The sequence below is a fragment of the Eurosta solidaginis genome, chromosome 5 (genome assembly GCF_040869045.1).
Source record: "Eurosta solidaginis isolate ZX-2024a chromosome 5, ASM4086904v1, whole genome shotgun sequence".
Lineage (NCBI taxonomy): Eukaryota > Metazoa > Arthropoda > Insecta > Diptera > Tephritidae > Eurosta > Eurosta solidaginis.
This window is the reverse complement of record NC_090323.1, coordinates 155,143,926-155,171,661: the sequence shown is the minus strand read 5'-3', so window position 1 is coordinate 155,171,661 and position 27,736 is coordinate 155,143,926. Positions and strand designations below refer to the sequence as shown.

The 27,736-nt window shown below is 35.5% G+C and overlaps 1 protein-coding gene across 18 annotated transcripts in view; it reads right to left on the bottom strand.

The window, feature by feature from the left end:
- Best2 (bestrophin 2) overlaps nt 1–27,736 on the bottom strand; it is a 179,803-nt gene that overhangs the window by 105,475 nt on the left and 46,592 nt on the right. For 4 of the 18 annotated variants that reach the window (XM_067791826.1, XM_067791828.1, XM_067791827.1 and 1 more), the window contains exons 2-3: nt 22,797–23,827; nt 564–1,980 (exon numbers count right to left, since the gene is read on the bottom strand). In XM_067791826.1, coding sequence (XP_067647927.1) covers nt 564–634 — 71 coding nt within the window. In that variant the 5' untranslated portion in view covers nt 635–1,980; nt 22,797–23,827. Of the gene's footprint in view, nt 1–563; nt 1,981–16,985; nt 17,087–20,992; nt 21,138–22,796; nt 23,828–27,736 lie in introns of those variants that run through there. The other 14 variants (XM_067791837.1, XM_067791829.1, XM_067791835.1 and 11 more) reach the window with 14 other exon arrangements.

Sequence of the window (27,736 nt, the reverse complement as noted above, 5' to 3'; positions counted from 1 at the left end):
CTTTACATTAGGGTAATTTAATACATTACGGTAAATTAAAAATTAAGTCGGTTTTTTTTTAATTTTACCCGTTCTGTAAAAAAACAAAATTTTTTTGATTTTGATATGGATTTAAAATAAAGCATAATCGCTGTTGACTATGTAAATAAAAAAAAAAATATTTTTTATAATCAATCAGTTTCATAACAATTTCGCTTTTCTTCACTAATTAATTAAGTCGGTCATAAGCAGCGTTGGTCAAAATATCTCTTAGTGTTTTTTTTTAACGGTAGAAATATTTCTTTAGCTACTTAGTCCTGGTTTTTCAGTGCGAGTTTAAGTTGACTACAGTTTAGACCTGCATCCTTGGCCCTTTAACTGAGATTAGCAGTAAACTTGTATGTCCACGGGTATGCACGGTTAGATTGAGATTAACTTTAAAAACAGTTTAAGTTCGCACTGCAAAACTGGGGGGGGAAGGCATCAAAAATGAAGGAGTTAGGTATATTCAAGTCAACTTAAGCTATAGCTTAAACTCGCACTGAAACATAGAACCTTAAAATAAAAATAATTTTTGTACTTACTTCCATAAAATACGCCAAAAGCAACCAAAATTGCTTCCATTAGGTACTTCTCCAGCATAAGATACCGTCATATTTCAGCTTTAACTCTTTTTATTAAACACAATAACAAACAATGAAAATGCTATGCCACAGGAACAAACATAAGCGTTGAAGTATTTATAATGTAAATGTAAAAAATGTAAAGCAACAACAAAAGCAACTCCGTATATAAGTGCCACTTGAAATAAGCGATAGATATCTATTAATCAGCTGTTGCATTGAAATTGATGGCTCAAGCTTGTACAAGTGCAATAGTGATAACTAGATACCAAAAAAAAAAATAAAAAATAATCCGGATAAAAATGAATATTTATATTTGTATTCACCATGTACTGTATTGGATTGCTTTAATATTATTTGTTTAAAAGCTTCAAGTGTCTTCTTTGCTTGATCGGCAGCTATCAAACAGGTTAACTCTCTGTTGGTTGATGTTGGCAATAAGAGAATGCACAAGAGATAATTATTGTCAACGTCACCAACATTATTTTACTCTATTTCACTAAACAACATCAATACCGAATAAGTGAATTACATCAAGAGTTGGGAGACATCCGATGGATACCAACACTTGGCTGAATCTACTTTTCGACGCGGCTGACACGCACGCGCACTCACAATGCACACACCAATACGCGCACGATTTGCTTTTACAAATGTACTTAGCCAAATTGTAAATATTTTGTAAAGAGAAAAAAAGCAAGAATTTTCTGCGATTGGCTTGTAATCGCGCTTTACATCGACGGCAACGATTCACCTACGTTGCATAATCGAAATACCGACACGTTTACGTTTGCGATGTAAGTCTTTTGGTTATTTAAGCGCATTTAATTTCTGTTGTAATTTTTACGTATTTGCTACGTGGATATTGCAGCAAAAATCGTTATTGTTCTGATAGCAGTTGTTGGCCCTTTGTGTTAACTTTTTCGACGTTTTAATTTTGTTGGTTGATTTGTTTAACGTTTTTGTTAATTTAATGTTCTTGTTTTGTTGTGCTTTTTTTCTATTTGTATACTCTCATTTTACAAGCATTTAGTGCAAATGATCATTTGAGTTTAGTTTTTAATAAAAGTAACAATATTATTTCACGTTTTGATTTTTGTCAAGAATTTTGGAGCAATTTGTTTTTTTTTTTTTTCTTGTTGGTTTAAGTACCTATACAATCACATTCTCTTTAAATACCGCTTCGGTGTGGCACAAATACGATTTTGTTACATTTTTCTTCTTTTTCTTAAGAATTTATTTCTTTACGTTCATGATTAAAATACTTTTCTCACATTCGTTTAGAGGTCTCCCCTTTTTAATTCACTTTTTAATAATAGGTAATCGCAGTGCTTTTCAGATCTCACTCTTTGATCCAAAGTATTATTGATCGGATACTCTGAAAGAAGAGAAAAATTGGTTTGTAAGTAATTATGTGTAGGTACATATCGCTCACTTACATAGATCTAATTGAAATTAGCTTAAGCTATTGCATTTTTAAGTTATGCATTCGATTCGATAATGGATTCGCTAGAAGGTAATCAGTTTTTCGTTTCTCAAATTCACTCTATTTCTTTAACTCTTTCAATCTCCCTATCTCTGGCGCTTTCTCTCACTCTATCCTTTCTCTTTACTCTACCAGCCATTTTCTTAAAAAATAGATTCTAGCTACTAAGCTAATACGACAATTTGAAGAAACACTTCATATCTCTCGTAGATATGCAAAGCCGGTTCCCGAGAGGCTGCGAAGATATTATCGAAATTTATCCGAAAACAGTCTCGAAATAATCCTGAACTGGCAGCGGCTCTATAACGAAAACAATTTCACATGTTATGAGAGTAATTGCGAATTGAAGGATCCTGGATGAAATCCAGACATAGCCTTAGAGCCTTCTCGTGATGGTCTAAAAACCATCTGAATACTAAACTAATGTTTTTTTATCATATAAATGATAATTTAATTTTTGTATCTATCGAAGTAACAGTCTTCGAGTTATGTTTTCATTAGGTAGTCAGAACTTTAACATTTCGCCGTCTTCAACTGAGACCGACAAAGTTACCTTTGCCAAGGGGGTAGTCTTCCAAACCCGATAGCGTAGAGAACAGAAACTTCGAAATTTATTACGTTGTATCATTTAGGATAAAAGAGATTTTTAGATATATCAGGAATTGGGACATTTAGAGATATTAAGAAAGTCCATTTACAACATTTAGAATCTTGCCACCGCTATTTGAGTAGCTTCACGTAGAACTAGGAATATTTTTAAGAACTCTAAGACACTGCAATATTAGAGAGAGAAAAACGGTCCAGGGATCGTGAAAATTCAAAAACTCCGCCGAAATTCGAAGTTTTGCTTTCGAGTTTTAAGGAACTTTCGGATAACCCACAGACCTAAAATTTTGAACGAAACTTTGGATTCTATTAGGTTATGATAATTATGATAAATGAGTTTTCTAAACTGGACAGGGATCAAGATATTTTAAATTCCATTTACATCATGCGAAATCTTGCTACCGCTATTTAAGACGTAGGTTCTTGAAACTTAGAAAGTACTTAAAGAGCCAAGGACAATGCACATGAAATTTTTACAGTGGTAATGTTAGAATTTGAATATGAAAAACTTTGATTCAAAGTTCAACAAGAATAAGTCTTTGTTTAAAGATACATTGTTGTTGTTGTTGTTGTATTAACGATACAGGCACTCCCCGAAGGCTTTGGGGAGTGTTATCGATTTTGATGGTCCTTTGCCGGATATAGGTCCGGTACGTTCCGGTGACAAAGCACCATTAAGGTACTATCCCGACCATCTCGGGAACGTTTTATATGACCACATTAAACCCTCTAGGATATCACGCCCTCCCCAACCCCTAGTTTCATGAAGAACTTGGGGTCGCCAGAGCCTCGGCTCTTTATGCAATAGGATTCGCGACGTGTAGGTGAGGCGAGGTTGCTTCTAAAGATACATTTTTCGTTACTTCTGGTTCATTTATATAAAGGCAGTCCTTAAGAAACTTTGTATTTTCCTTTTATTGTTGAACTTAAGTGATGAAGGAAAATTTACTCTAAAATTGAAAATTATACTATGAAATGCCTTTTAACAATTTTAAAGAACTATAAATTACGACTTTTAAGTACTTAACCTTATACCAATTTCTTACCAAAACATAATGGAGTCACACTTTTTTTTTAATAAACAATCCGTTTTTCCTTTTCACATTCCTTCATTGAAAAACGATCATTTACGATCTGTGCGCGGCAATAAACAAATATTTTTTTTTTACAAAAACATTATTGAAAGTCCTACCTCGATGAAGAACAAAATATGTGGCAAGAATGGGTTTCTTGAAAGTAGATCTGCAAATGCTCAAGAAACTTTTGAAAAAATACTTCTAGAAATTTTGGAAGAATACCTCATTTTAGCTAGAAATTTTTACAACTCGTTTTTAAATCAACCGGAAATACATAAACATTCCTTTGATCCCACACATATCTTTGCTATAATGTACTTTTATTAAGTTTTTTATTCTTATAAATTAACTACATCAGTAAGTAATCCTAGTAAGTATTAAATCTTGCGCCCCTCTCCCCTCCCCGCCCCCCCCCCCAGCTTGTTGCTATTGTTTCGCGAAAATTTAACAAATCTTAATTGCTTAACAGCCAATTGGAACATAAATGCAAACTCGTGAAATGACACGCATAATTAGATAATAATAAATTAATTAAATAACTACATATAAGAATAGATAAGAAAATAGCAAACTTATAAGGTACTTATACTCCTCGATTAACTTTCAATAAGTCTTCGTTTGATGATTGAATATCACTGATTGCAAGCTATTAATAACTAGTTAATATAAACAGTATTTTTAATTAACTGACTCATTTTACTTAATTGATTTTCCGACATCTCACGAAGCGAACGAAAAATGACACTGAAGATGGAACAACGCCGAAATTCTAAACCAAAATTAATGGAGCATGACGGATAAAATTTCAAATATAAATTTATTTTATTACATAACTACCTACTTATATAATATAATTATTTCGTTAGTTTTAACCATATAATTATGCGCTGATGAAAAGTTCCACTTTTATCAAGAGTTTACTGTGTTGCTAATTTAACAAATTATTTTATTTGCTTATAATCTTTGGTTTTTTATATTTATTATTTTCTTTTTGTATTTATAGCTCACGACTTTTCCTAAAAAAAAGGTAATCACGTAATATAAAACGAATAAGCATCCACAAATAGAAGATTTGTTATTTCACTGATAAACTAAGGGACTCACTCAAAACTATTGCGTTTAATTTCGAAGAGTTAAGTCAAAATTTAAGTTTATACTAAAGGTTAGTTTACCGGTAGTGTTATCTCTAAATAACCGGTCACTTCTTTTCAGTCTGATTTAGATAAAGTTTGTGAAATTTTTGTAAGTGGCAGCAATGAGGAAAAAGCTGAAAATGTAGCTAGTGAAATGTTACCCAAATTGGGCAAGCTGCTTTCCAAATACTTAAGATAGCATTTCTCAAAAGTTGTCTTACATTTTATACTCTTATTGGCATATCTATTTAATTTTTATACTCAGTTGAGCAGAGCTCACGGAGTATAATAACTTTGATTGGATAACGGTTGGTTGTACCGGTATAAATGAATCGAGATAGATATAGACTTCCATATATCAAAATCATCAGTATCGAAAAAATATTTGATTGAGCCATGTCCGTCCGTCCGTTAACACGATAACTTGAGTGAATTCTGAGGTATCTTGATGAAATTTGGTACGTAGGTTCCTGGGCACTCATCGCAGATCGCTATTTAAAATGAACAAAATCGGACTATAACCACGCCCACTTTTTAGATATCGAAAATTTCGAAAAACACAAAAACTGCGATAATTCATTACCAAAGACGGATAAAGCGATGAAACTTGGTAGATGACTTGAACTTATGACGCAGAATAGAAAATTAGTAAAATTTTGGACAATCGGCGTGGCACCGCCCACTTTTAAAAGAAGGTAATTTAAAATTTTGCAAGTTGTAACTTGGCAGTCGTTGAAGATATCATGATGAAATTTGGCAGGAACGTTACTCCTATTACTATATGTACGCTTAATAAAAATTAGCAAAATCGGAGAAGGCCCACTTTTAAAAAAAAATATTTTTAAAGTTAAATTTTAACAAAAAATTTAATATCTTTACAGTATATAAGTAAATTATGTCAACATTCACCTCCAGTAATGATATGGTGCAACAAAATACAAAAATTAAAGCAAATTTCAAAATGGGCCTGGCTCCGCCCTTTTTCTTTTAATTCGTCTAGAATACTTTTAATGCCATAAGTCGAATAAAAATTTACCAATCCTTGTGAAATTTGGTAGGGGCTTAGATTCTAGGACGGATAACTGTTTTCTGTGAAAAAGGGTGGAATCGGTTGAAGCCACGCCCAGTTTTTAAACACAGTCGACGGTCTGTCCTTCCGCTCGGCCGTTAACACGATACCTTGAGCAAAAATCGATATATCTTTACTAAACTCAGTTCAGGTACTTATCTGAACTCACTTTGTATTGGTGTAAAAAATGGCCGAAATCCGACTATTACGAAAAATTAAAAAAAATGCCATAATTCTATACCAAATAAGAAAAGAGCGATGAAAATGGTAATTGGATTGGTTTATTTACGCAAAATATAACTTTAGAAAAAAACTTTGTAAAATGGGAGTGAAACCTACCATATTAAGTAGAAGAAAATGAAAAAGTTCTGCAGGGCGAAATCAAAAGCTTTTGAATCATGGCAGGAATACTGTTCGTGGTATTACATATATAAATAAATTAGCGGTACCCGACAGATGATGTTCTGGGTCACCCTGGTCCACATTTTCGATATCTAGAAAATGCCTTCACATATACAACTCCCTTTTAAAACCCTTATTAACCTGTAATTTGATATCCATATCGTACAAACACATTATAGAATCACCCCTGGTCCACCTTTATGGCAATATCTCGAACAGGCGTCCACCTTTGGAATAAGGCCCACTCCCTTTTAAAATACTCATTATCACCTTTCGTTTGACACCCATATTGTACAAACTCATTCTAGAGTCAACCCTGGTCCACCTTTATGGAGATATCTCGAAAAGGCGTCCACCTATAGAAAGAACTAAGGCCCACTACCTTTTAAAATACTCATTAACACCTTTCATTTGATACCCATATCGGACAAACAAATTCTAGGGTCACCCTTGGTCCACCTTTATGGCGATATCTCGAAAAGGAGTCCACCCATAGAACGAAGGCCCACTCCCTTTTATAATACTCATTAACACCTTTCGTTTGATACCCATATTGTACAAATGCATTCTAGAGTCACCCCTGGTCCACCTTTATGGAGATATCTCGAAAAGGCGTCCACCTATAGACCTAAGGCCCACCCCTTAAAATACTCATTAACACCTTTCATTTGATACTCATATCGGACAAACCAATTCTAGAGTCACCCCTGGTCCACCTTTATGGCGATATCTCGAAAAGGCGTCCACCTATAGAACTAAGGTCCACGGCCTTTTAAAATATTCATTAACACCTTTCATTTGATACCCATATCGTATAAACAAATTCTAGAGTCACCCCTGGTCCACCTTTATGCCGATATCTCGAAAAGGCGTCCACCTATAGAACTAAGCCCACGCCCTTTTAAAATAGTCTTTAATACCTTCCATTTGATACACTTGTCATACAAACACATTCCAGGGTTACCCTAGGTTCATTTTCCTTCATGGTGATTTTCCCTTATTTTGTCTCCATATATCTCAACTGAGTATGTAATGTTCGGTTACACCCGAACTTAGCCTTCCTTAATTGTTTGTTTACAGATCACATTCTGAGTGGCAACGCCAAAACTTTCTAGGCAGTAGCGCATATGAAAAGTAATAAATATCCTTTTTCTTTTCATATTCCCTTGTCTTTCTCTGTTCCGTGTTAATCTTATTCTACGACAACGCTGTTACCAAATCAAACGGTAAATAATTTTTGCCATCGATTGATTCCCGATCAAACAAATTTCCTGATCTAAACGCTGCCAGCCTTTCCAAGTGAACCATTTTCATTTTAGTTCGTGGTTTGCCAATGGTTTGTATGCGGTGCATTACATAATTGATACGTTTTACAACTTTGTATGGGCCTTCCCAATTACACTGCACAATTTCGGGGACAACCCTTTTTTCGTTGTGGGTTGTATAGCACCACCAAATCTCCTTCCTGAAAACCTTAAGAATTAATTGCTTTATCGTATCTGGCTTTCATCTTGTCACTCATAATCTTTATTCGTTGCCTTACAAGATCGTATATTTCTCTCATCTCTTCTTCCAAGACACCAGTGGATTTATTGACATTTCTCTCCGCATCGGCATCTATCCCAAACTTAGTTTTCTCGAGCGTCTTCGTGATTCCAAGATGACCTTCGCTTGGACTATTGTGCAGCTCGCTGAGCACGTCAGGAATCCTCTTCGTGGGAACAGCTATCAGTTTCTTCTTGCATTGACCATCCTCACTCTCCCATACTCGATGCAAGCAACCGGATATCAACTCTAAACTGTTCCACTGTGGCCAATATGACCTCGCAATGGGACTCTCTGCTGGCATCTCCTCTCTATTTGGTTTTTCGTTTCGTTCGAACCCTTGCATAACATGTCACAGATCTGTATCTTCTAGCTGACACTTCCATAGTTGTTCCTTGTTCCATTCATCCACACACGTTATAGTCATTAGCCGGATATCTATAATATCCTCTTTAGCCTCGGCTTTTGAACAGCATTGCATTCCAAACTACATGGTCTTCGTGAAATTGCATCGGCATTCCCATGGGTACTACCTTTCCGATGCTCAATGGATAAGTCATAGCTTTGTAGCCGCTCGATCCACCGTGCCAATTGTCCTTCTGGATTACGGAACTGCAGAAACCATTTCAACGCTGCATGATCTGTCCTGACGTGGAATCGCTGGCCGTAGAGGTATTTGTGAAAATGTTTAATGCACTCTACCAATACCAACAGCTCTCTCCGCGTAACGCAGTAGTTCCTCTCTGGTTTTCCAATCGAATGGCTGTAATATGCAACTGCCTTTTCCTGTCCATCAACCAGTTGTGACAAAAGGCCTCCTATAGCATAGCATATCCGCTCGCATCTGTATCTAGAATAAACGTAGCTCCTGGAATCGGATATGCCAACATTGGGGCAGTGCACAAACGCTCTTTCAATGTTTGGAAAGCCACTCTTGCTCCTTCTTCATTCAAAAGCTTTATTTTTTCTTGTTAGCTCGTGGAGGCTATGGGCTACGCTGGCAAAATTTGGTACAAATCGGCTGTAATATGTGTACAGCCCAAGGAAACTTCTTAACTCATGAAGATTCTGTGGTATTGGCCAATCCTTCACTGTTTCTATCTTTTCATTCGCGGCGCAGATGCCCTCCGTCGTTACTTTATGACCCAAATAACTAACTTGCTTCTTGAACAGAGAACACTTTTGAAGTTTCAGACTAGCACCAGCTTTCTTTGGAAAACCTCGTCCAAGTTTTTCAGATGTTCTTCGAAGTCCTTCCCCAATACGATGATGTCGTCTAGGTATACTAAGCATGTTTTCCAATGCAGTCCTTTCAGTACCTGATCCATGAGTCTTTCAAAAGTAGCTGGTGAATTACATAGTCCAAAGGGCATTACTGTAAACTGCCAAAGACAATCTCCGACACAGAAGGCTGTTTTCTCCTTGCCTTCCTCTTCCACCTCCACTTGCCAGTAGCCACTTTTTTAGTCCAGTGTGGAAAACCATTTTGTACCAGATAGCGAGTCCAGAGTGTCGTCAATTATTGGCAATGGGTAGCTCTCCTTTTTCGTTACGTCATTCAACTTTCCATCCTTCTTCTTCACAAGTACCACCGGTGAGCTCCATCGACTATCTGATGGTTCGATTACGCCGATGTCGCTTATTTCTTGTATGATTTGACTCACCACTTCCCGCTTCGCCAGTGGAACACTACGAGGAGCTTGACGGATCGGCCTCGCATCTCCAGTGTCAATTTGATGATTCCTTCTGGTTTGGAGCCATATTGGTCAAATATGTTTGCGTTCTTTACGATCAGCTGTTTGGCCTTACTCTGATAGTCTGCCTCCAGCCCCTCCGTCCATGCCGTGATGTCATTTGAAAGATGAATCTTGCTATTTGAAAATTTTCCTGGAGCTGCTCACAGCTAATAACTATTTCAGCCTCTTGGCATCTACCCAATATAGCTCCTTTGGTCAGCTGGACTGGTGACTTGATCTCTTTGAGTACTCTTACTGGAATACGTCCATCTTGATTTGTCATAGCCAGGGTTTTTCCTACGAGTACATTCGGTGTTGATTTGTTTGCTGCTTCGACAACCCACAATTTGTTTGTCCTACAATCTCCACCAACCTTTTCGCAGATGATTGCCTCTGGTTTTGGTGGTATTTGCTGACTCTCTTCCACCAGCACTCGTTTACTACTATAGCCTCTCTCGTAGCCGAAATTAAGTGGCACATCCATGTTCTTATATCGCATCGTCTTGCTTTGCATATCGATCTTGATGCCTGGGTCGATTAATAAGTCCACTCCAATTTATGATTTCATCAACAATCTCTGCCACTATAAAATTGTGTAGTACCGTGACGTTCCCAATTGCTACTTCACAGGCTAGTTCTCCAATTACCTAAGGGACCTCTCCCGTGGCTATTCGTAATCTTGCTCCAATCAGTGGTCTTATCTCCTTGTTGACTAAATCTGATCGAACAAGAGAATGAGATGCATCCGTATCTATAGTCAGTAAACGTTCCTTTCTATCAACATGTTCTCCGACAGTAAGATTGCTTAACCTTCTTCGAATTTGCGAGATAGAGATTATGGGGCATTCAATTGCGGGGGCCAGCTGTCGCCCCTTGCGGTTGACTCGCTTAGTTTAACGATTGAGTAGATTTGGAGATTTGCTCATCTCCATCAGCTCTGCGTTTACGGCCACCTACATTGTGGGAACTGTTAGGGTTGGTACTGCAATAACGTGCAATGTGCTCTGGCTTTCCACACTTAAAGCATTTGACGGCACCATCGTTTTTCTGCTGCGTTCCTTTTAATGCTTCCAAAATTGTGTCTACCCAGTCTGGCCTTCCCTTCAATGTTGGTCGCCTTATCGTAGAGAAGGGGCTTAAATATCATGTTGGAATCTCCTCTGCGGAGGGGTCTTAACACGAGACGAACTAAGAAGAAAGCCCCATATGTCCTACAGCGTCAATGGCGTGTTCAGAAGAACGCATCACTTGTCGCTGCATGAGATGTGAGGATTGCCGCACCAACAACACCCACGCCAATGTGTGGCGTACTTGTGCCGATGGCTGTGTGGTCAGCGGGTGTATATTGAATGGCTGATCGCGAACGGTCCCCTCCGATGCCCGGGCAAGGTCGGTTGTATAAGTGCCTTACCCCCGGTATGCTGGCTCTGCCGGGGGCTGACTAACCATTCCATGCAAACTCGTGGGAACTGTATGCCCAAAGTAAATAAAAATAATAAAAAGGAGGGGAGAAAGGGAGCGTTCTGGGAACGCTCTCTTAGGACGATCATCAGGCGACGCCTACAAACTCCTGCGGGAGCTCAACCTGGCGTTTCTGGGTGAGGATGGGTCGTCAATCCTCCGAAGGCGAGCAGCCGAGTCTCAGCCCAATGATTAGGGTGTCTCAAATTAACCTGCAGCACACAAAAGTCGCCTCGAATAACCTGCTGGTCCTCCTCAGGGAGGAGGACATTGATGTCTGCCTAGTACTCCTTTTTCAGTTGCTGGATCTTTAATTCACTCAACTTTGCCATGCTCAAGTTGTATTCAAAATCTACGGAATTTATTCAACAATTCCTCTTCTGACACCAATTGTAATGAATTTTTGGGAATTCCGTTTATTCCAAATGTTCTGCTAACGTTCGAATCGCTAAACTGTTGAATAAATAACTCCAGTATTTATTATACTACTTTGAAAATACTTCATAATAACACTTCTACTTCACAACCAATAGCGTGCTTAAATCAAAATTGATTACTGATTCCTCAGCTTGCGCTGCTTTTATACTCTCAAATTTCTCGTAAATCCATTTCTCCTAAGGTCTAGTTATTTCGCGAAACTGTATTCCAGAATAATTGTATCCTTTGCTTGGTTATTAGCTATATACATGTAGGTGTATGCGGGAGTACTACGTCGGCTGATGATTACATGGGTTTGTGAGTATCTCTTCGTTGCCTTGTATGTACATATGTGTGTAAATTTGTTTACGTACATACGAGTGGCTGCTTAGTATCAGCTTAGTGATACTAGTATCAGATTAGTACGTAATTGAAAAGTCCTCTTTCAATGCACAAAAAAGGCTTGAGTACCAATAACCCGATGTCTGTATCTGTTTTATAACAAATCGATAATACGATAACAGTTTGGTAACACTTCGATAAAAAATCAATGAATTTTCGATATCAAATCCATACCTGTTTGATAGCAAAGCGATAACTTTTCGATAAAAAGTTGATAACATTCCGAATATATGTGAATAACTTCTCGGCGTATAATAGAAAGCTTCCATAACCAGAATCAATAACTTTTCAATAGAATATCGATAACTACTTAATAACATAACGATAAGTTTGCGATAACTATTAGCAAACATTTCCAATTTTCAATTTATTTAAAGAACAGTGTATTAGTGCAACAAGATCGAAAAAATTATCTTTTATAGCACAATAGTTTGGTATAGACAGAATTGTATAAGTTTCATTAAGAGCTTAAAACTAAGTATTAACATTTGTCAGGTAAATCATGCACAGATGCTTAGGACTATCAAACCAAATACATAATGCACGTAAGATTGTTATATAAATTGAGTAAATTAACTGTCTTATACTAGGTTCAAACACACGCCAAATTGGCAATTTATACTGTTTGGGCAATTTATTACGCAATTTGTCATATAATAAATTGTGATAATAAATTGCCAATTTAAAAAAAATTGCGTAATAAATTGTTTCAAACTGCAAATGCAACATTGTAAAGTGTGTTTATTGAGTATATTTAAACGTCAGTTATGCATGGCTGAACTATATGGTTGGCTCATCTCATCAGCCGATTTTATGTCTTTCATTTCACTGGGGTAGCGATTGTCAAAAGAAGAAGGCAAAATCAAAATGAAACCAAAACATTGAACACATTTTCTTACAACACACAAAAATTTCAAAGTTTTATGTTTTCATTCCATTCTATTCACCTAATACCAACACGCACATTTTGACAGTCTCAACAAAGATATGTTGATACTGTAGAGATGAGCCAACCAGCTATCAAATTACTATTGTGTAAGCTAAATAGAGTTGTATGAACACCACTCAATTTAAATCGAAATAGCCTCAATTTATTTTTCTGTTTGAACATAGTATTATAATATAATAACTTGATGTAGTACATATAAGATTAAAGAGCAAATCTTTCGAAAAATTATAATGGTAATAATTAAAAAACAAAAACAAAAAAATAAAATAAAATAAAATCAGCGAAAATGCGAATATAATATTGTCTTAAAGTTGCCTTTGTTTAGATTTGTCCGCATAGATGCCGGAATAGAGTTCCAAATTCGAATAGCATTGACGAAAAATAGTCTTGCAGAGGAAAGAAGAGAGTAGGTAGGAACAATAAGGTCCTTTATGCGGGAAGATCTTGGAAAAATTAGTTTTTCAAACAGGTTGCTAGGCTCCTTCATAGTTATAAGAATGAAAAGAAATATACAATTTCTAGCTTTTAAATACTCTAGTATTTCACATCCTAGGAGGCGAGACTTCCAGTCGGAGATGGATTCATATCTTGACAAGCCATAAACATATCTTGTGACATTATTGAATACCACTTCAATTTTATTGGCACATTGGAAATCCAACTTGCTATATATGAATTCCGGGTAGCAGATGGTCTGCATGATAAGTTGTAGGGCTAGTCTTCTTCTAATAGTAACCGGAGTGTAAGAAGCAGAATATCGCAAGTTCCTCAAGACATAATAAACTTTACGTATAACAGAATTTACGTGCTCAGTGCATGTTAGGCCGGAATTTATGATAAAGCCAAGATTAGTCACTTTTGATACAAAACGAACACTCTCATTACCTATAAACATTGGTGGAATAGCTGAGCAGTCCCGTCGTCTATTACATATTGGAAGCACATATGATTTGGCGCAGTTCAGACGAAGACTATTATGCGAAGCCCATTCTTAGACAGATGACAGGTCTTCGTTGAAGTCAGCACACAGTTCATCCGTCTTATCAAGAGGCCGCGACATGTACAATTGTATATCATCTGCATAAGCGTGCATTTATACATGGCAACACGTGGAGAACACATCGTTGACAAACATACTGAACAAAAGTGGACCCAATATAGAGCCTTGTGGAACACCAACCGAAAGAAGACGCAGATCAGAAGTCACCGAGCCTACTTTTACACACTGAGATCTCCCTTCCAGATAACCCTTCATTAAACGTGCCGCGGATTCACTAAAACCAAAGAATCTCACAATCTTAGCGCACAGCAGTGCATGGTTTACCGAATCGAATGCCTTAGAGAAGTCAAGTAAACAAAGCAGAGTAAGGCAGTTCCTGTCAAATGGTATGCGGATGTCATCAAGTATCTTAATCATGGCGGTAGCACAACTATGTTTGGCTCTAAAGCCAGACTGAAATGGAGACAGCAAGTTTGAGTTATTTAAATGGTTATAAATTTGTTCAGACATTATGGACTCAACTACTTTGGACAATGCGGGCAAAATACTGATAGGACGGGAATCATTAGGACTGCACGCAGAGGCAGATTTAGCAACAGAAATCACCGTCGCAATTTTCCACTCATCAGGAAAGCAGGATGTGGTGAAGATGTGATTTATAACATGTGTGAGTGTTGGTATGATAGTAGGCAGAATAATTTAATAAATTTAATAGGAATTCCATCCACCCCAATTGCATTAGATTGTATTTTGAACACAGATTTAGCAACATCCAATTCAGACACAGCACTAAACTCAAACATTTGCCCAGCATAGTTACCACGACACGAATAGCTGTGATGAGGGGTGGGAGAGCTAGAGGGAGAGGCACGGCAAACAAATGCGTCATTCATAAGGGCGGGTTCAAGCGTGCACTCAATATTGCGACTAGCGTGTATCTTAAGATTTCTAAGATTTCGCCACAAAACACTGCATGGAAGTGCAGGGTCCAGCTTTTTTGAAAACTATTTACGTTTTGCATGCTTGATGACGAGAGTGGCTTCATTTCTGGCTGCTTTAAATAACGTCCATTTTTCTACCGTGCGTACTTTCTTCCAGGCAGAATACAATTTGTTGCGCTTTCTGATTGCGTTCAAGACTACTCTATTAAACCATGGGGAGGAAGGGGCCTTGCGTACACACGTGCGCATGGGAACGTGAGATATAAAAGTTTGTAGTATGTTATCGTTAAGAAAAATAAGCTTCTCATTAACCGAGCAAAGACCCCAACATGCAGCCCAGTTAATTTGGGAAATATCATCTACCAACCGGTCAACATTCAACATGCTATAGTCAAAGAAACTGTACGGACGAGTCACTACATTATTATGGTCAGGGTGGATATCGAAACAACAGAAAAGCATGTCATGGTCAGATACAAAAGACAATTGGTCAAATTTTAAGACAATACTAGGGTCAGATACCATAAAATAATCAATAAGTCTCGGACAACAGTTTTTCCCATACCTCGTCGGAACATTAGCATTTACAACCGATATACCAACACTACAGACTTCCACCAAAAGACGCGAAGTACATAAGTCACTACAAAGCAAATTGACATTGAAATCACCACAAACAATATTATTACCATGGTCAACAGCATAATAGGACAGGACATTAAAAAATTCACTAATATTGCAATATTTACTGGGACTATAAACACTGAAAACAAGTGTTTTATATGTAGGGCAAGATAAATTTTTGGCCAAAAAATCTACAGCTTTGCGATAAAAAATTAGTAACTCGTCGATAATAAATCTGTACTCAACGATGTTGTGGAACGTAAATTTATAACAATTCGATAACAAATGGAACATTTTTCTATATCTTGTCCATAACACGCCTATAACAAATGATAGCTCATCGATAACAAACCCTTAACATTTCTATAACGGTTTTATAACACTCTAATGGGTTTCGGTTCTTTTCCTTTCCTCTTTTCTCCCTTATTTCCTTTAATTTTCTCTCCTTTTTTTCCTTTCCTTCCCAAACGTGCCGATAAGTAAAGGTATCGTTACAATCATCCATATCCCTATCGACATAGTTATTAATTGTTCTTTTTCTTCCTCCTCAACTTTGCCACGTACATTGTACACTTAAGCTTACATTTGGTATTCCGTCATACAGCATCCCAATCCAACACACTACGCTCAAACTTACGATTACACATCAAAATTCATTCTTTAAAGTCTCTCCTCACAACTGTTCTGACTAAGGGTTCGGAACGATGTCAATATAATAAAAGATGACCCCGAGAGTGTTCGAAAGAAAAGTAAAGGGAATGACGTATGTTCTCTACGCCGATATGAAGGTAGTGCAGGGAAAAAATTCCAAATCCACGCTGGCTAGATCATATTATGTGAATGCATGAAGTCGCTCCGGCCCCGAAATTATTCCTAACGACAACCGTATGTAGAAGCCGGGGAAGGTCTTAACCTCCGTTGTGTTGCGCAAAACGAATTGAGGAAGACTTGATCTCTTGGGTTCTTAGTTGGCGTCAGTTATCGAAAGGTAGGAAGGGTTGGTGCACCTTGTTACGCAAAGGCAAAATCGCCTAACTTGTTACGCGCCAATTAATGAAGCTGACTCATCAAACATATAAAACCTAGCTGCTGAATGCGGTAACTGATTTTTGTTGAAGTTGTAGGTAAAAATAAAAAAGCCTTTGTTTGTATTCAAATACGTACATATGTATTGTATTTCATATTCAGATACGAAAGCTGAGCTTGCGCTGGCGTTAATTATATGACAGCAGATACAATCTCTTCGATAAATTAACATACCTAAATAAGCAAATATGTACATAGGAATTTAATATAAGTATAAACGAATAGTTTCAGGTATGTACTTATTTGTTGCTCAAGTACTTATATTTGATTGATTTTTAGGAATTTTGATATTTAAATGAATGGCATTCACTGTGATATAGTGAGTGTGTTTTCCTAGCATATCGAAGGTTTCAGGTTAAAACCCTGGGGCACGTAAACTTCAAAATAAAAATGTTTCAGACCATTTTTTATTTTTTTTTTTAAATGTATTGGTATGCATATGTATTTTACCTTGGTGAATAGTTTTCAGTTCAATCAAACAAGTTAAATCTAGGAAGTTTGATTTTTTTCGTCAGAGGCTGTCATCTTGAAAATTGCTTCATAGTTGGTTTCTTAAAAATCAATTTTATTTTAATGATATCACCATAAGCAGAGTTGAGCAAAGTTTAGTCGAATAACGAATGTAAGATAACAAATTAGTTTGTTGGCTATTTTACTACTTAAATTAGTAATATATATATCGTTAGCTGAATGTGAAAATGTGCTAAGTCACTTTTTTTGAAAAACTGTATTTTAATGCAGTTTTAAAATTGAATTAAAAATATATTGATCACAACAAAAAATATTTTAATTTTACATTTTTATGTGCTGGTTACAATGATGTGTAAATGTGCTAAGTCGTCAGCTGTTCAAAAAAAATGTGCTAAGTCAACCAGTCAATAATATCAATCTGAATTACTAGTCATTTCTTTGTGCGCGCATTTTATTTACTTGTTTAATTCATTCAGTCTAAAAGTACATAACTTGTTGTTGTTGTTTTTGTTATTGCATTAACGATAAAGACACTCCCCAAAGGCTTTGATGGTCCTTTGACGGATATAGATCCGGTATATTTCGGATGGTTCGCATCCTGTGGCATATTTTCCGCATCTCCGCGTTTTTCTATGTCAGTGTATGTGTTACGGTCAGATACAAATAATTTATAACCTTTATCTGAATTTTTTATGAAACCTGCTTGGCCAGTGATTGCAGACATAATAATGGAAAAAGTTTTGGAAAACACATTAGAAAAATTGGGATGCAAACCAAGATTGCTTACAAAGTATGTCGATGACTTGTTTGCAATAATAAGTGAAAAGGAGGTACAAAACACTTTAAACGCGCTAAACTCTTTCAACAAAAGTATACAATTCACCATAGAACTAGAACAAGACGGAAAATTACCTTATCTGGATTCAATGATAAACAAGTATGGAAATGTACTCAAATTAAAGTGGTACAATAAACCGACGGCATCAGGACGAATCGTCAACTTTTTTTCTAAACACCCAAAGGCGATGATACGAAATACAGCAACGGGCTGTATTCGAAGGATGTTACAAACTTCAGATGAGATGTACCACAACCAAATAGAAAAATAAATATTTGTATTACTAAGGAATAACGATTTCCCCGAAAAAACTATTAAAAGTTTATTAAATAAATCAAAACACCAAAACCAAAAGCAAAAATCCGAAAACCCAGTAATTTTCAAATCAGTTATTTATGTACCTCAACTCTCTGAACGACTCGCGACGCCAGATTGTTACAATAAAGAAAATATTAAAATAGCACACAAACCTATAAATACCTTGAAAAACTTTTTCAACAAAACAAAATCTAAAATACCCGAAATGGAAAAAAGTAACGTAGTTTATGAAATTCCATGCAAAGGAGGTAAAAACAATGAGCCTTGCCATAGTGTTTATGTAGGAACAAGCAAACAAAGTAGACTTGCCCAACACAATTCGGATTTAAAACATTGCCATAATGTAATGAATCAAAAAACAGCCCTCATGATGCGCTGTGAAATGAGAACACATACACCAAATTTTGAAGAAAGAAAGATTCTCCAGCAAGAACAACATTATAGCAAACGTTTCACTCTAGAAATGTTACATATCGTCGACAAAGATACAAACATTAGGCTGAATTATAAGACAGATATAGCGAGCTGCGCGCACAGCTACAAATATTTAATTTCCAACAAGACAGTACACAGCTCCACGTCACACAGAGCAGACGTGTAAATAAATGCAATGTATGTACATATATTTTGTTCAATTTTATAATTTTTAATATGTACAATTGTCAATGTTTTATTTTATTTTGTTTTGATTTTGTCAATAGTTAGGCCCTGAAGACGGTTACCGGAAGAGTAACCGAAATATATTGGTAGTAAAACTTAAGCATATTGTGTTTTACTCAATTTGACCTGAAGCCAGCTTTAAACAAAATAAGTAATTAATTAAGAGGTCGCCAAAATCACAATTACGTTAAAGTTAAAGTTAACGTTAAAGTTAAAGCTCAAGTTAAAGATAAAGTTAAAGTTAAAGTTACAGTTAAAGTTAAAGTTAAACTGAATGTTAGAGTTAAAGCGAAAGTTAATGTTAAAAATAAAGTTAAAGTTAAAGGTAAAGTTAAAGTTAAAGTTAAAATTAACGCTAAAGTTAAAAATAAAGTTAAAGTTAAAATGAAAGTTAAAGTTAAAGTCAAAGTCAAAGTTAAAGTTAAAGTTAAAGTGAAAGTTAAATATTAACTTCTCATTTATTCAATAAAAGTAAATAATGTGTTTTCTTATCGGTCACCACGCTTAAAAAGGTTAACTTGAATTAAGAATTAATATCAAAGACAAAACTTGAATTAATATCAAAGAAAACAAAATGTTGCATAAATATTATAATTTCAGAAGTTGATAATATGCAATAGCTTTACCGGGGCAGTCCCCCAGTGCCACACGTCCTTTTTTTATATTTTTTTAATCCTGATTTTTTTTTGTTAAATGGGTAGAAAAAATATGTCAACTACAAGTTATACATGAAATTTTAAGCTCGCGTTGAACACCATCTTCCACTAATAGTAAGACTGTGAAATTTTGGTGAACAAATTTATAAGAGATCAATCAAAAAAAAAAAACAATTGGACCACCCTTATGTGCATTTTCGCAAAGCTCTTTTTGTTTGTGCTTAAGCTAAATATGCAGATGAGGATGAATACGTCACATATTTATATTTTCTTTTTGTTCGCCTTTCGTCTAATGCTAATGCAGTACCAAAAAAAGGCATTTAGTCACTTTTTCAAAATTGAAGATTTTCGCGAGGCGGAAGAAGGCGGAAGAGATTTTGATCGTTTCTGTTAGTAGAAGGTCCAAACTACCATAAACAAAAAATAAATTGCACCGACTTTCACCGACTTGGGTTTTCTTTGTCTCCAAAATTTACCAATTTTCGGATTTTGGTATGTTTAATCATATATTTATTTATTAATAAAAACAAATATTTGTATAAATGTTTTTTTTATGAACCATACATTTTTTAGTTTGTCGCATATATCTTCATCAAAGTGCAAAAGTTGATTTTGCCAGGAATAAAAATGTATTTTTAAAAATAGGTGTATTTTGAGGGGGTGTGTGAGGCAGAAAGTTGTTTTTATCACAAAACAACTTATGAACTTCTTTTAGTTTGAGTTTTAGCTGTAACTTGACATCAAAACATCTAAGTTTCAACACAGTCGATTTTTGCATTTTTGTCCACCTTCGCGGCACTGTGGGTCCGTCCATTGGTAGGATAACTTGAGTAAAAATTCAAAAAAGTTCAACTTTTGTTCATAGCACTATCCAAATTCAGGAAAGTGTGTAATTAGATTTCGATGCACTAGTTTAGCTTCTAGTATTTGCCAAAAGAACGAAGTAAAAGAACGAAGTTTAATAACAAAGATTCTGGTTTTCGATAAGGGTTTTCAGCTTGGACTTTAAGATTCACGTTTGACAGTTTTTGTTAAAGCATTTTTAATTCCCATCGTAACGTTGAACGTGAGAAAAAAGGTATATGCTTTCAATTATTCCACAACCCGCCTTCCGGATATATGCATGCATTTTTAGTATAGAAATTTTTTTCCAGAAACCAGTTATAATAAAAAGACAAATTATCCAGGAAGTGCTGCTTTGCGGACCATTTGGCGCCCCCTGTAAGTAGCGGCCGGGCAAGATGCCACCTTTCCCCCCCTGACTACGCCACTGTAAATCTATCTAGAAATCTGGTAACGATTTCGCTTTTCTTCACTAATTAGCAGTAAAGTTTTATGTCCACGGTTATGCACGGTTAGATTGAGATTAACTTTTAAAACAGCTTAAGTTTGCACTGCAAAACTGGGGGGAAAAGCATCAAAAATGAAGGAGTGATATTCAAGTCAACTTAAGCTATAGCTTAAACTCGCACTGACACATATAACCTTAAAATAAAAATATTTTTTGTACTTACTTCCATAAAATACGCCAAAAGCAACCAAAATTGCTTCCATTAGGTACTTCTCCAGCATAAGATACCGTCATATTTCAGCTTTAACATATATACACAAACATATGGAATGCCTATGGGCAACCCCCTTTCCCCAACCATTGCCAATATAATAATGGATGACGCGCTTTCACACACTTTTATTGAATTACAGAAACAACACAACATACAAATAAAGTTCCTAGTCAAATATGTAGATGATATTTTCGCCATCATCCCAAGAAAAGACACAAATACTATATTAGATGTGTTAAATAGATATCATAATCGACTAAAGTTTACGATCGAAAAAGAAGAAAACAACAACATCCCCTATCTAGACACACGGATACACAGGCTCAATAACAAACTAATATTGGATTGGTATTCGAAACCAACCTCTTCTGGGCGCCTCATAAACTTTATATCTTCACAGCCTTTCAAATACAAAATAAATACGGCGAAGAACTTTATAGACAAAATATTATCTATCAGCCATCAAAGTTTTCATGACGCAAATATTAGGAAAATTAAATTGACGCTTAAAAAGAATAATTATCCAGACCATATCATATCAAATTTAATAAATCAGAAACAAATGGAAATAGAAAATATAGCCCAAAAAACACAGTCTTCAGATACAAATAACCAGACAAAGCGATACTTCAGTGTCACTTACATTCCTAGGCTCACAGAAAATTTCACACATGACTTGACAAAAACATCAAACACAAACACTACCTAGCATACAGGTCAAACTGCACTTTGGCAACGTGCTTTACAAAAACAAAAACACCCATAGATCTCCAACAACGTAGCAATGTAGTTTACGAAATTCATTGTAAAGGGAATAAAGAAGATAGCTGCAATAAGGTCTACATTGGGACCACAAAGCGGGCGCTCGGCACGCGGGTAGCTGAGCACGAAGCAGACATACGTAAACAAAAACAAAGCACAGCTTTGGCACAGCATGCAATAGAAAACAAACACACAGCTGATTTTGAAAACATAAAAATAATAGACACCGAAAGGAGAGAAAAAGCGCGTTACACCTTAGAAAGCCTAAGAATTTTGCAGAAAAGAGGAAACACAATAAACAAAAAAGAAGATACAGACAATATCGCCGCCGCGTACCTATTATGTTTGTAATTTAATTTTTAGTATGACAAGTTTACCGCATGTAGGTGGTATCGATTTTTTGTACTTTATTAACTTTCCGCAATATTCAAATGTTTTAAATGTTTAAATGTTTTAGTAAAAATTGTGTTTTTCGTTAATCATTGTAAGTAAGAAAAATTTTGTGCAATCAATATTTATTTGCAATATTTTAAATTTCAAATCTATATGTATCTGATTGTGTTCTTTGTTGTTTTATTAAATAAATACAGTGTCACGCTCCTGAAGATGCCAAGGAAATTTGGCGAAACGTCGAGCTGAAAGGTGGAATAATCTTTATTCTTATTTTTATTTGCACCCAACACAATAGATCTGCGTAGCTTAAAATATACATAAATATTAACTCTTTTTATTAAACACAATAACCAACAATAAAAATGCTATGCCACAGGAACAAACATAAGCGTTGAAGTATTTATAATGTATGTAGCAGCAACAAAAGCAACTCCGAATATAAGTGCCAGTTGACATAAGCGATAGATATCTATTAATCAGCTGTTGCATTGAAAGTGATGGCTCAAGCTTGTACAAGTGCAATAGTGATAACTAGATACCAAAAAAAAAAAAATAAAAAATAATCCCGCTAAAAATGAATATTTATATTTGTATTCACCATGTACTGTATTGTATTGCGTTAATTATTATTTGTTTAAAAGCTTCAAGTGTCTTCTTTGCTTGATCGGCAGCTATCAAACAGGTTAACTCTCTGTTGGTTGATGTTGGCAATAAGAGAATGCACAAGAGATAATTATTGTCAACGTCACCAACATTATTTTACTCTATTTCACTAAACAACATCAATACCGAATAAGTGAATTACATCAAGAGTTGGGAGACATCCGATGGATACCAACACTTGGCTGAATCTACTTTTCGACGCGGCTGACACGCACGCGCACTCACAATGCACACACACCACTACGTGCACGATTTGCTTTTACAAATGTACTTAGCCAAATTGTAAATATTTTTTAAAGAGAAAAAAAGCAAGAATTTTCTGCGATTGTCTTGTAATCGCGCTACGTTGCATAATCGAAATACCGACACGTTTACGTTTGCGATGTAAGTCTTTTGGTTATTTAAGCGCATTTAATTTCTGTTGTAATTTTTACGTATTTGCTACGTGGATATTGCAGCAAAAATCGTTATTGTTCTGATAGCAGTTGTTGGCCCTTTGTGTTAACTTTTTCGACGTTTTAATTTTGTTGGTTGATTTGTTTAACGTTTTTGTTAATTTAATGTTCTTGTTTTGTTGTGCTTTTTTCAATTTGTATACTCTCATTTTACAAGCATTTAGTGCAAATGATCATTTGAGTTTAGTTTTTAATAAAAGTAACATTATTATTTCACGTTTTGATTTTTGTCAAGAATTTTGGAGCAATTTGTTTTTTTTTTTTTTTTCTTGTTGGTTTAAGTACCTATACAATCACATTCTCTTTAAATACCGCTTCGGTGTGGCACAAATACGATTTTGTTACATTTTTCTTCTTTTTCTTAAGAATTTATTTCTTTACGTTCATGATTAAAATACTTTTCTCACATTCGTTTAGAGGTCTCCCCTTTTTAATTCACTTTTTAATAATAGGTAATCGCAGTGCTTTTCAGATCTCACTCTTTGATCCAAAGTATTATTGATCGGATACTCTGAAAGAAGAGAAAAATTGGTTTGTAAGTAATTATGTGTAGGTACATATCGCTCACTTACATAGATCTAATTGAAATTAGCTTAAGCTATTGAATTTTTAAGTTATGCATTCGATTCGATAATGGATTCGCTAGAAGGTAATCAGTTTTTCGTTTCTCAAATTCACTCTATTTCTTTAACTCTCTCAATCTCCCTATCTCTGGCGCTTTCTCTCACTCTATCCTTTCTCTTTACTCTACCAGCCATTTTCTTAAAAAATAGATTCTAGCTACTAAGCTAATACGACCATTTGAAGAAACACTTCATATCTCTCGTAGATATGCAAAGCCGGTTCCCGAGAGGCTGCGAAGATATTATCGAAATTTATCCGAAAACAGTCTCGAAATAATCCTGAACTGGCAGCGCCTCTATAACGAAAACAATTTCGACATGTTATGAGAGTAGTTGCGAATTGAAGGATCCTGGATGAAATCCAGACATAGCCTTAGAGCCTTCTCGTGATGGTACAAAAACTATCTGAATACTAAACTAATGTTTTTTATCATATAAATGGTAATTTAATTTTCGTATCTATCGAAGTAACAGTCTCCGAGTTATGTTTTCATTAGATAGTCAGAACTTTAACATTTCACCGTCTTCAACTGAGACCGACAAAGTTACCATTGCCAAGGGGGTAGTCTTCCAAACCCGATAGCGTAGAGAACAGAAGCTTCGAAATTTATTACGTTGTATCATTTAGGATAAAAGAGTTTTCTAGATATATCAGGAATTGGGACATTTAGAGATATTAAGAAAGTCCATTTACAACATTTAGAATCTTGCCACCGCTATTTGAGTAGCTTCCCGTAGAACTAGGAATATTTTTAAGAACTCTAAGACACTGCAATATTAGAGAGAGAAAAACGGTCCAGCGATCGTAAAAATTCAAAAACTCGGCCGAACTTCGAAATTTTGCTTTCGAGTTTTAAGGAACTTTCTGATAACCCACAGACCTAAAATTTTGAACGAAACTTTGGATTCTATTAAAAAAAAATAAATAAATAAATCTAAGGCGCGATAACCTCCGAAGAGATCTAAGGCCGAGCTTCTCTTCCAATTTGCGTCGTGCTCCTCTTGATTTTCCCTACAAATTGGTCGGACGGGACCTACATGTTTTATGCCGACTGCGAACGGCATCTGCAAGGCAGATGAGTTTTCACTGAGAGCTTTTCATGGCAGAAATACACCCGGAACGCTTGCCAAACACTGCCGAGGGGCGACTCCGCTTAGAAAAATTTTCTTCTAATTGAAAAATCTTATTTATAAAATTTTGATGTTGCTTTGCCCGGGGTTTGAACCCAGGGCATACGGTGTGGTAGGCGGAGCACGCTACCATCACACCACGGTGGTCGCCGAATTTAGATTCTATTAGGTTATGATAATTATGATAAATGAGTTTTCTAAACTGGACAGGGATCAAGATATTTTAAATTCCATTTACATCATGTGAAATCTTGCTACCGCTATTTAAGACGTAGATTCTTGAAACTTAGAAAGTACTTAAGGAGCCAAGGATAATGCACATGAAATTTTTACAGTGGTAATGTTAGAATTTGAACATGAAAAACTTTGATTCAAAGTACAACAAGAATACGTCTTTGTTTAAAGATACATTGTTGTTGTTGTTGTTGTTGTTGTTGTATTAACGATACAGGCACTCTCCGAAGGTTTTGGGGAGTGTTATCGATTTTGATGGTCCTTTGCCGGATATAGGTCCGGTACGTTCCAGTGACAAAGCACCATTAAGGTACTAGCCCGACCATCTCGGGAACGTTTTATATGACCACATTAAACTCTCTAGGCTATCCCGCCCTCCCCATCCCCTAGTTCCATGAGGAACTTGGGGTCGCCAGAGCCTCGGCTCTTTATGCAATAGGATTCGCGACGCGTAGGTGAGGTGAGGTTGCTTCTAAAGATACATTTTTCGTTACTTCTGGTCCATTTATATAAAGGAAGTTCTTAAAAACTTTGTATTTTCTTTTTATTGTTGAACTTAAGTGATGAAGGAAAATATATTCTAAAATTGAAAATTATACTATGAAATGCCTTTTAAAAATTTTAAAGAACTATAAATTACGACTTTGAAGTTCTTCACCTTATACCAATTTCATACCAAAACATAATGGAGTCACACTTTTTTTTAATAAAACAATCCATTTTTGCTTTTCACATTGCTTCATTGACAAACGATCATTTACGATCTGTGCGCGGCAATAAACAAATATTTTTTTTTACAAAAACATTATTGAAAGTCCTACCTCGATGAAGAACAAAATATGTGGCAAAAATGGGTTTCTATTTAGTATTTGAAAGTAGATCTGCAAATGCTCAAGAAAATTTTGAAAAAATACTTCTAGAAATTTTGGAAGAATACTTCATTTTAGCTAGAAATTTTTACAACTCAGTTTTAAATCAACCGGAAATGCATAAACATTCCTTTGGTCCCACACATATCTTTGCTATAATGTACTTCTATTAAGTTTTTAATTCTTATAAATTAACTACATCAGTAAGTAATCCTAGTAAGTATTAAATTTTTTACTGTGTTGCTAATTTAACAAATTATTTTATTTGCTTATAATCTTTCGTTTTGTATATTTATTATCTTCTTTTTGTGTTTATAGCTCACGACTTTTCCTAAAAAAAAGGTAATCACGTAATATAAAACGAATAAGCATCCACAAATAGAAGATTTGTTATTTCACTGATAAACTAAGATACTCACTCAAAACTATTGCGTTTAAGTTCGAAGAGTTAAGTCAAAATTTAAGTTTATACTAAAGGTTAGTTTACCGGTAGTGTTATCTGTAAATAACCGGTCACTTCTTTTCAGTCTGATCTAGATAAAATTTGTGAAATTTTTGTAAGTGGCAGCACCGAGGAAAAAGCTGAAATTGTAGCTAGTAAAATGTCACCCAAATTGGGCAAGCTGCTTTCCAGATACTTAAGATAGCATTTCTCAAAAGTTGTCTTACATTTTATACTCTTATTGGCATATCTATTTAATTTTTATACTCAGTTGAGCAGAGCTCACAGAGTATAATAACTTTGATTGGATAACGGTTGGTTGTACAGGTATAAAGGAATCGAGATAGATATATAGTTCCATATATCAAAATCATCAGTATCGAAAAAAAATTTGATTAAGCCATGTCCGTCCGTGCGTCCGTCCGTCCGTTAACACGATAACTTGAGTAAATTTTGAGGTATCTTGATGAAACTTGGTATGTGGGTTCCTGGGCACTCATCTCAGATCGCTATTTACAATGAACGAAATCGGAATATAACCACGCCCACTTTTTCGATATCGAAAATTTCGAAAAACACAAAAACTGCGATAATTCATTACCAAAGACAGATAAAGCGATGAAACTTGGTAGGTGAGTAGAACTTAAGACGCAGAATAGAAAATTAGTAAAACTTTGGACAGTGGGCGTAGCACCGCCCACTTTTAAAAGAAGGTAATTTAAAGGTTTTGCAAGCTGTAATTTGGCAGTCGTTGAAGATATCATGATGAAATTTGGCAGGAACGTTATTCATATTACTATATGTATGCTTAATAAAAATTAGTAAAATCGGAGAACGACCACGCCCACTTTAAAAAAAATTTTTTTAAAGTCAAATTTAACAAAAGATTTAATATCTTTACAGTATATAAGTAAATTATGTCAACATTCACCTCCAGTTATGATATGGTGCAACAAAATACAAAAATAAAAGAAAATTTCAAAATGGGCGTGGCTCCGCCCTTTTTCATTTAATTTGTCTAGAATACTTTTAATGCCATAAGTCGAACAAAAATTTACCAATCCTTGTGAAATTTGGTAGGGGCTTTGATTCTATGACGGTAACTGTTTTCTGTGAAAAAG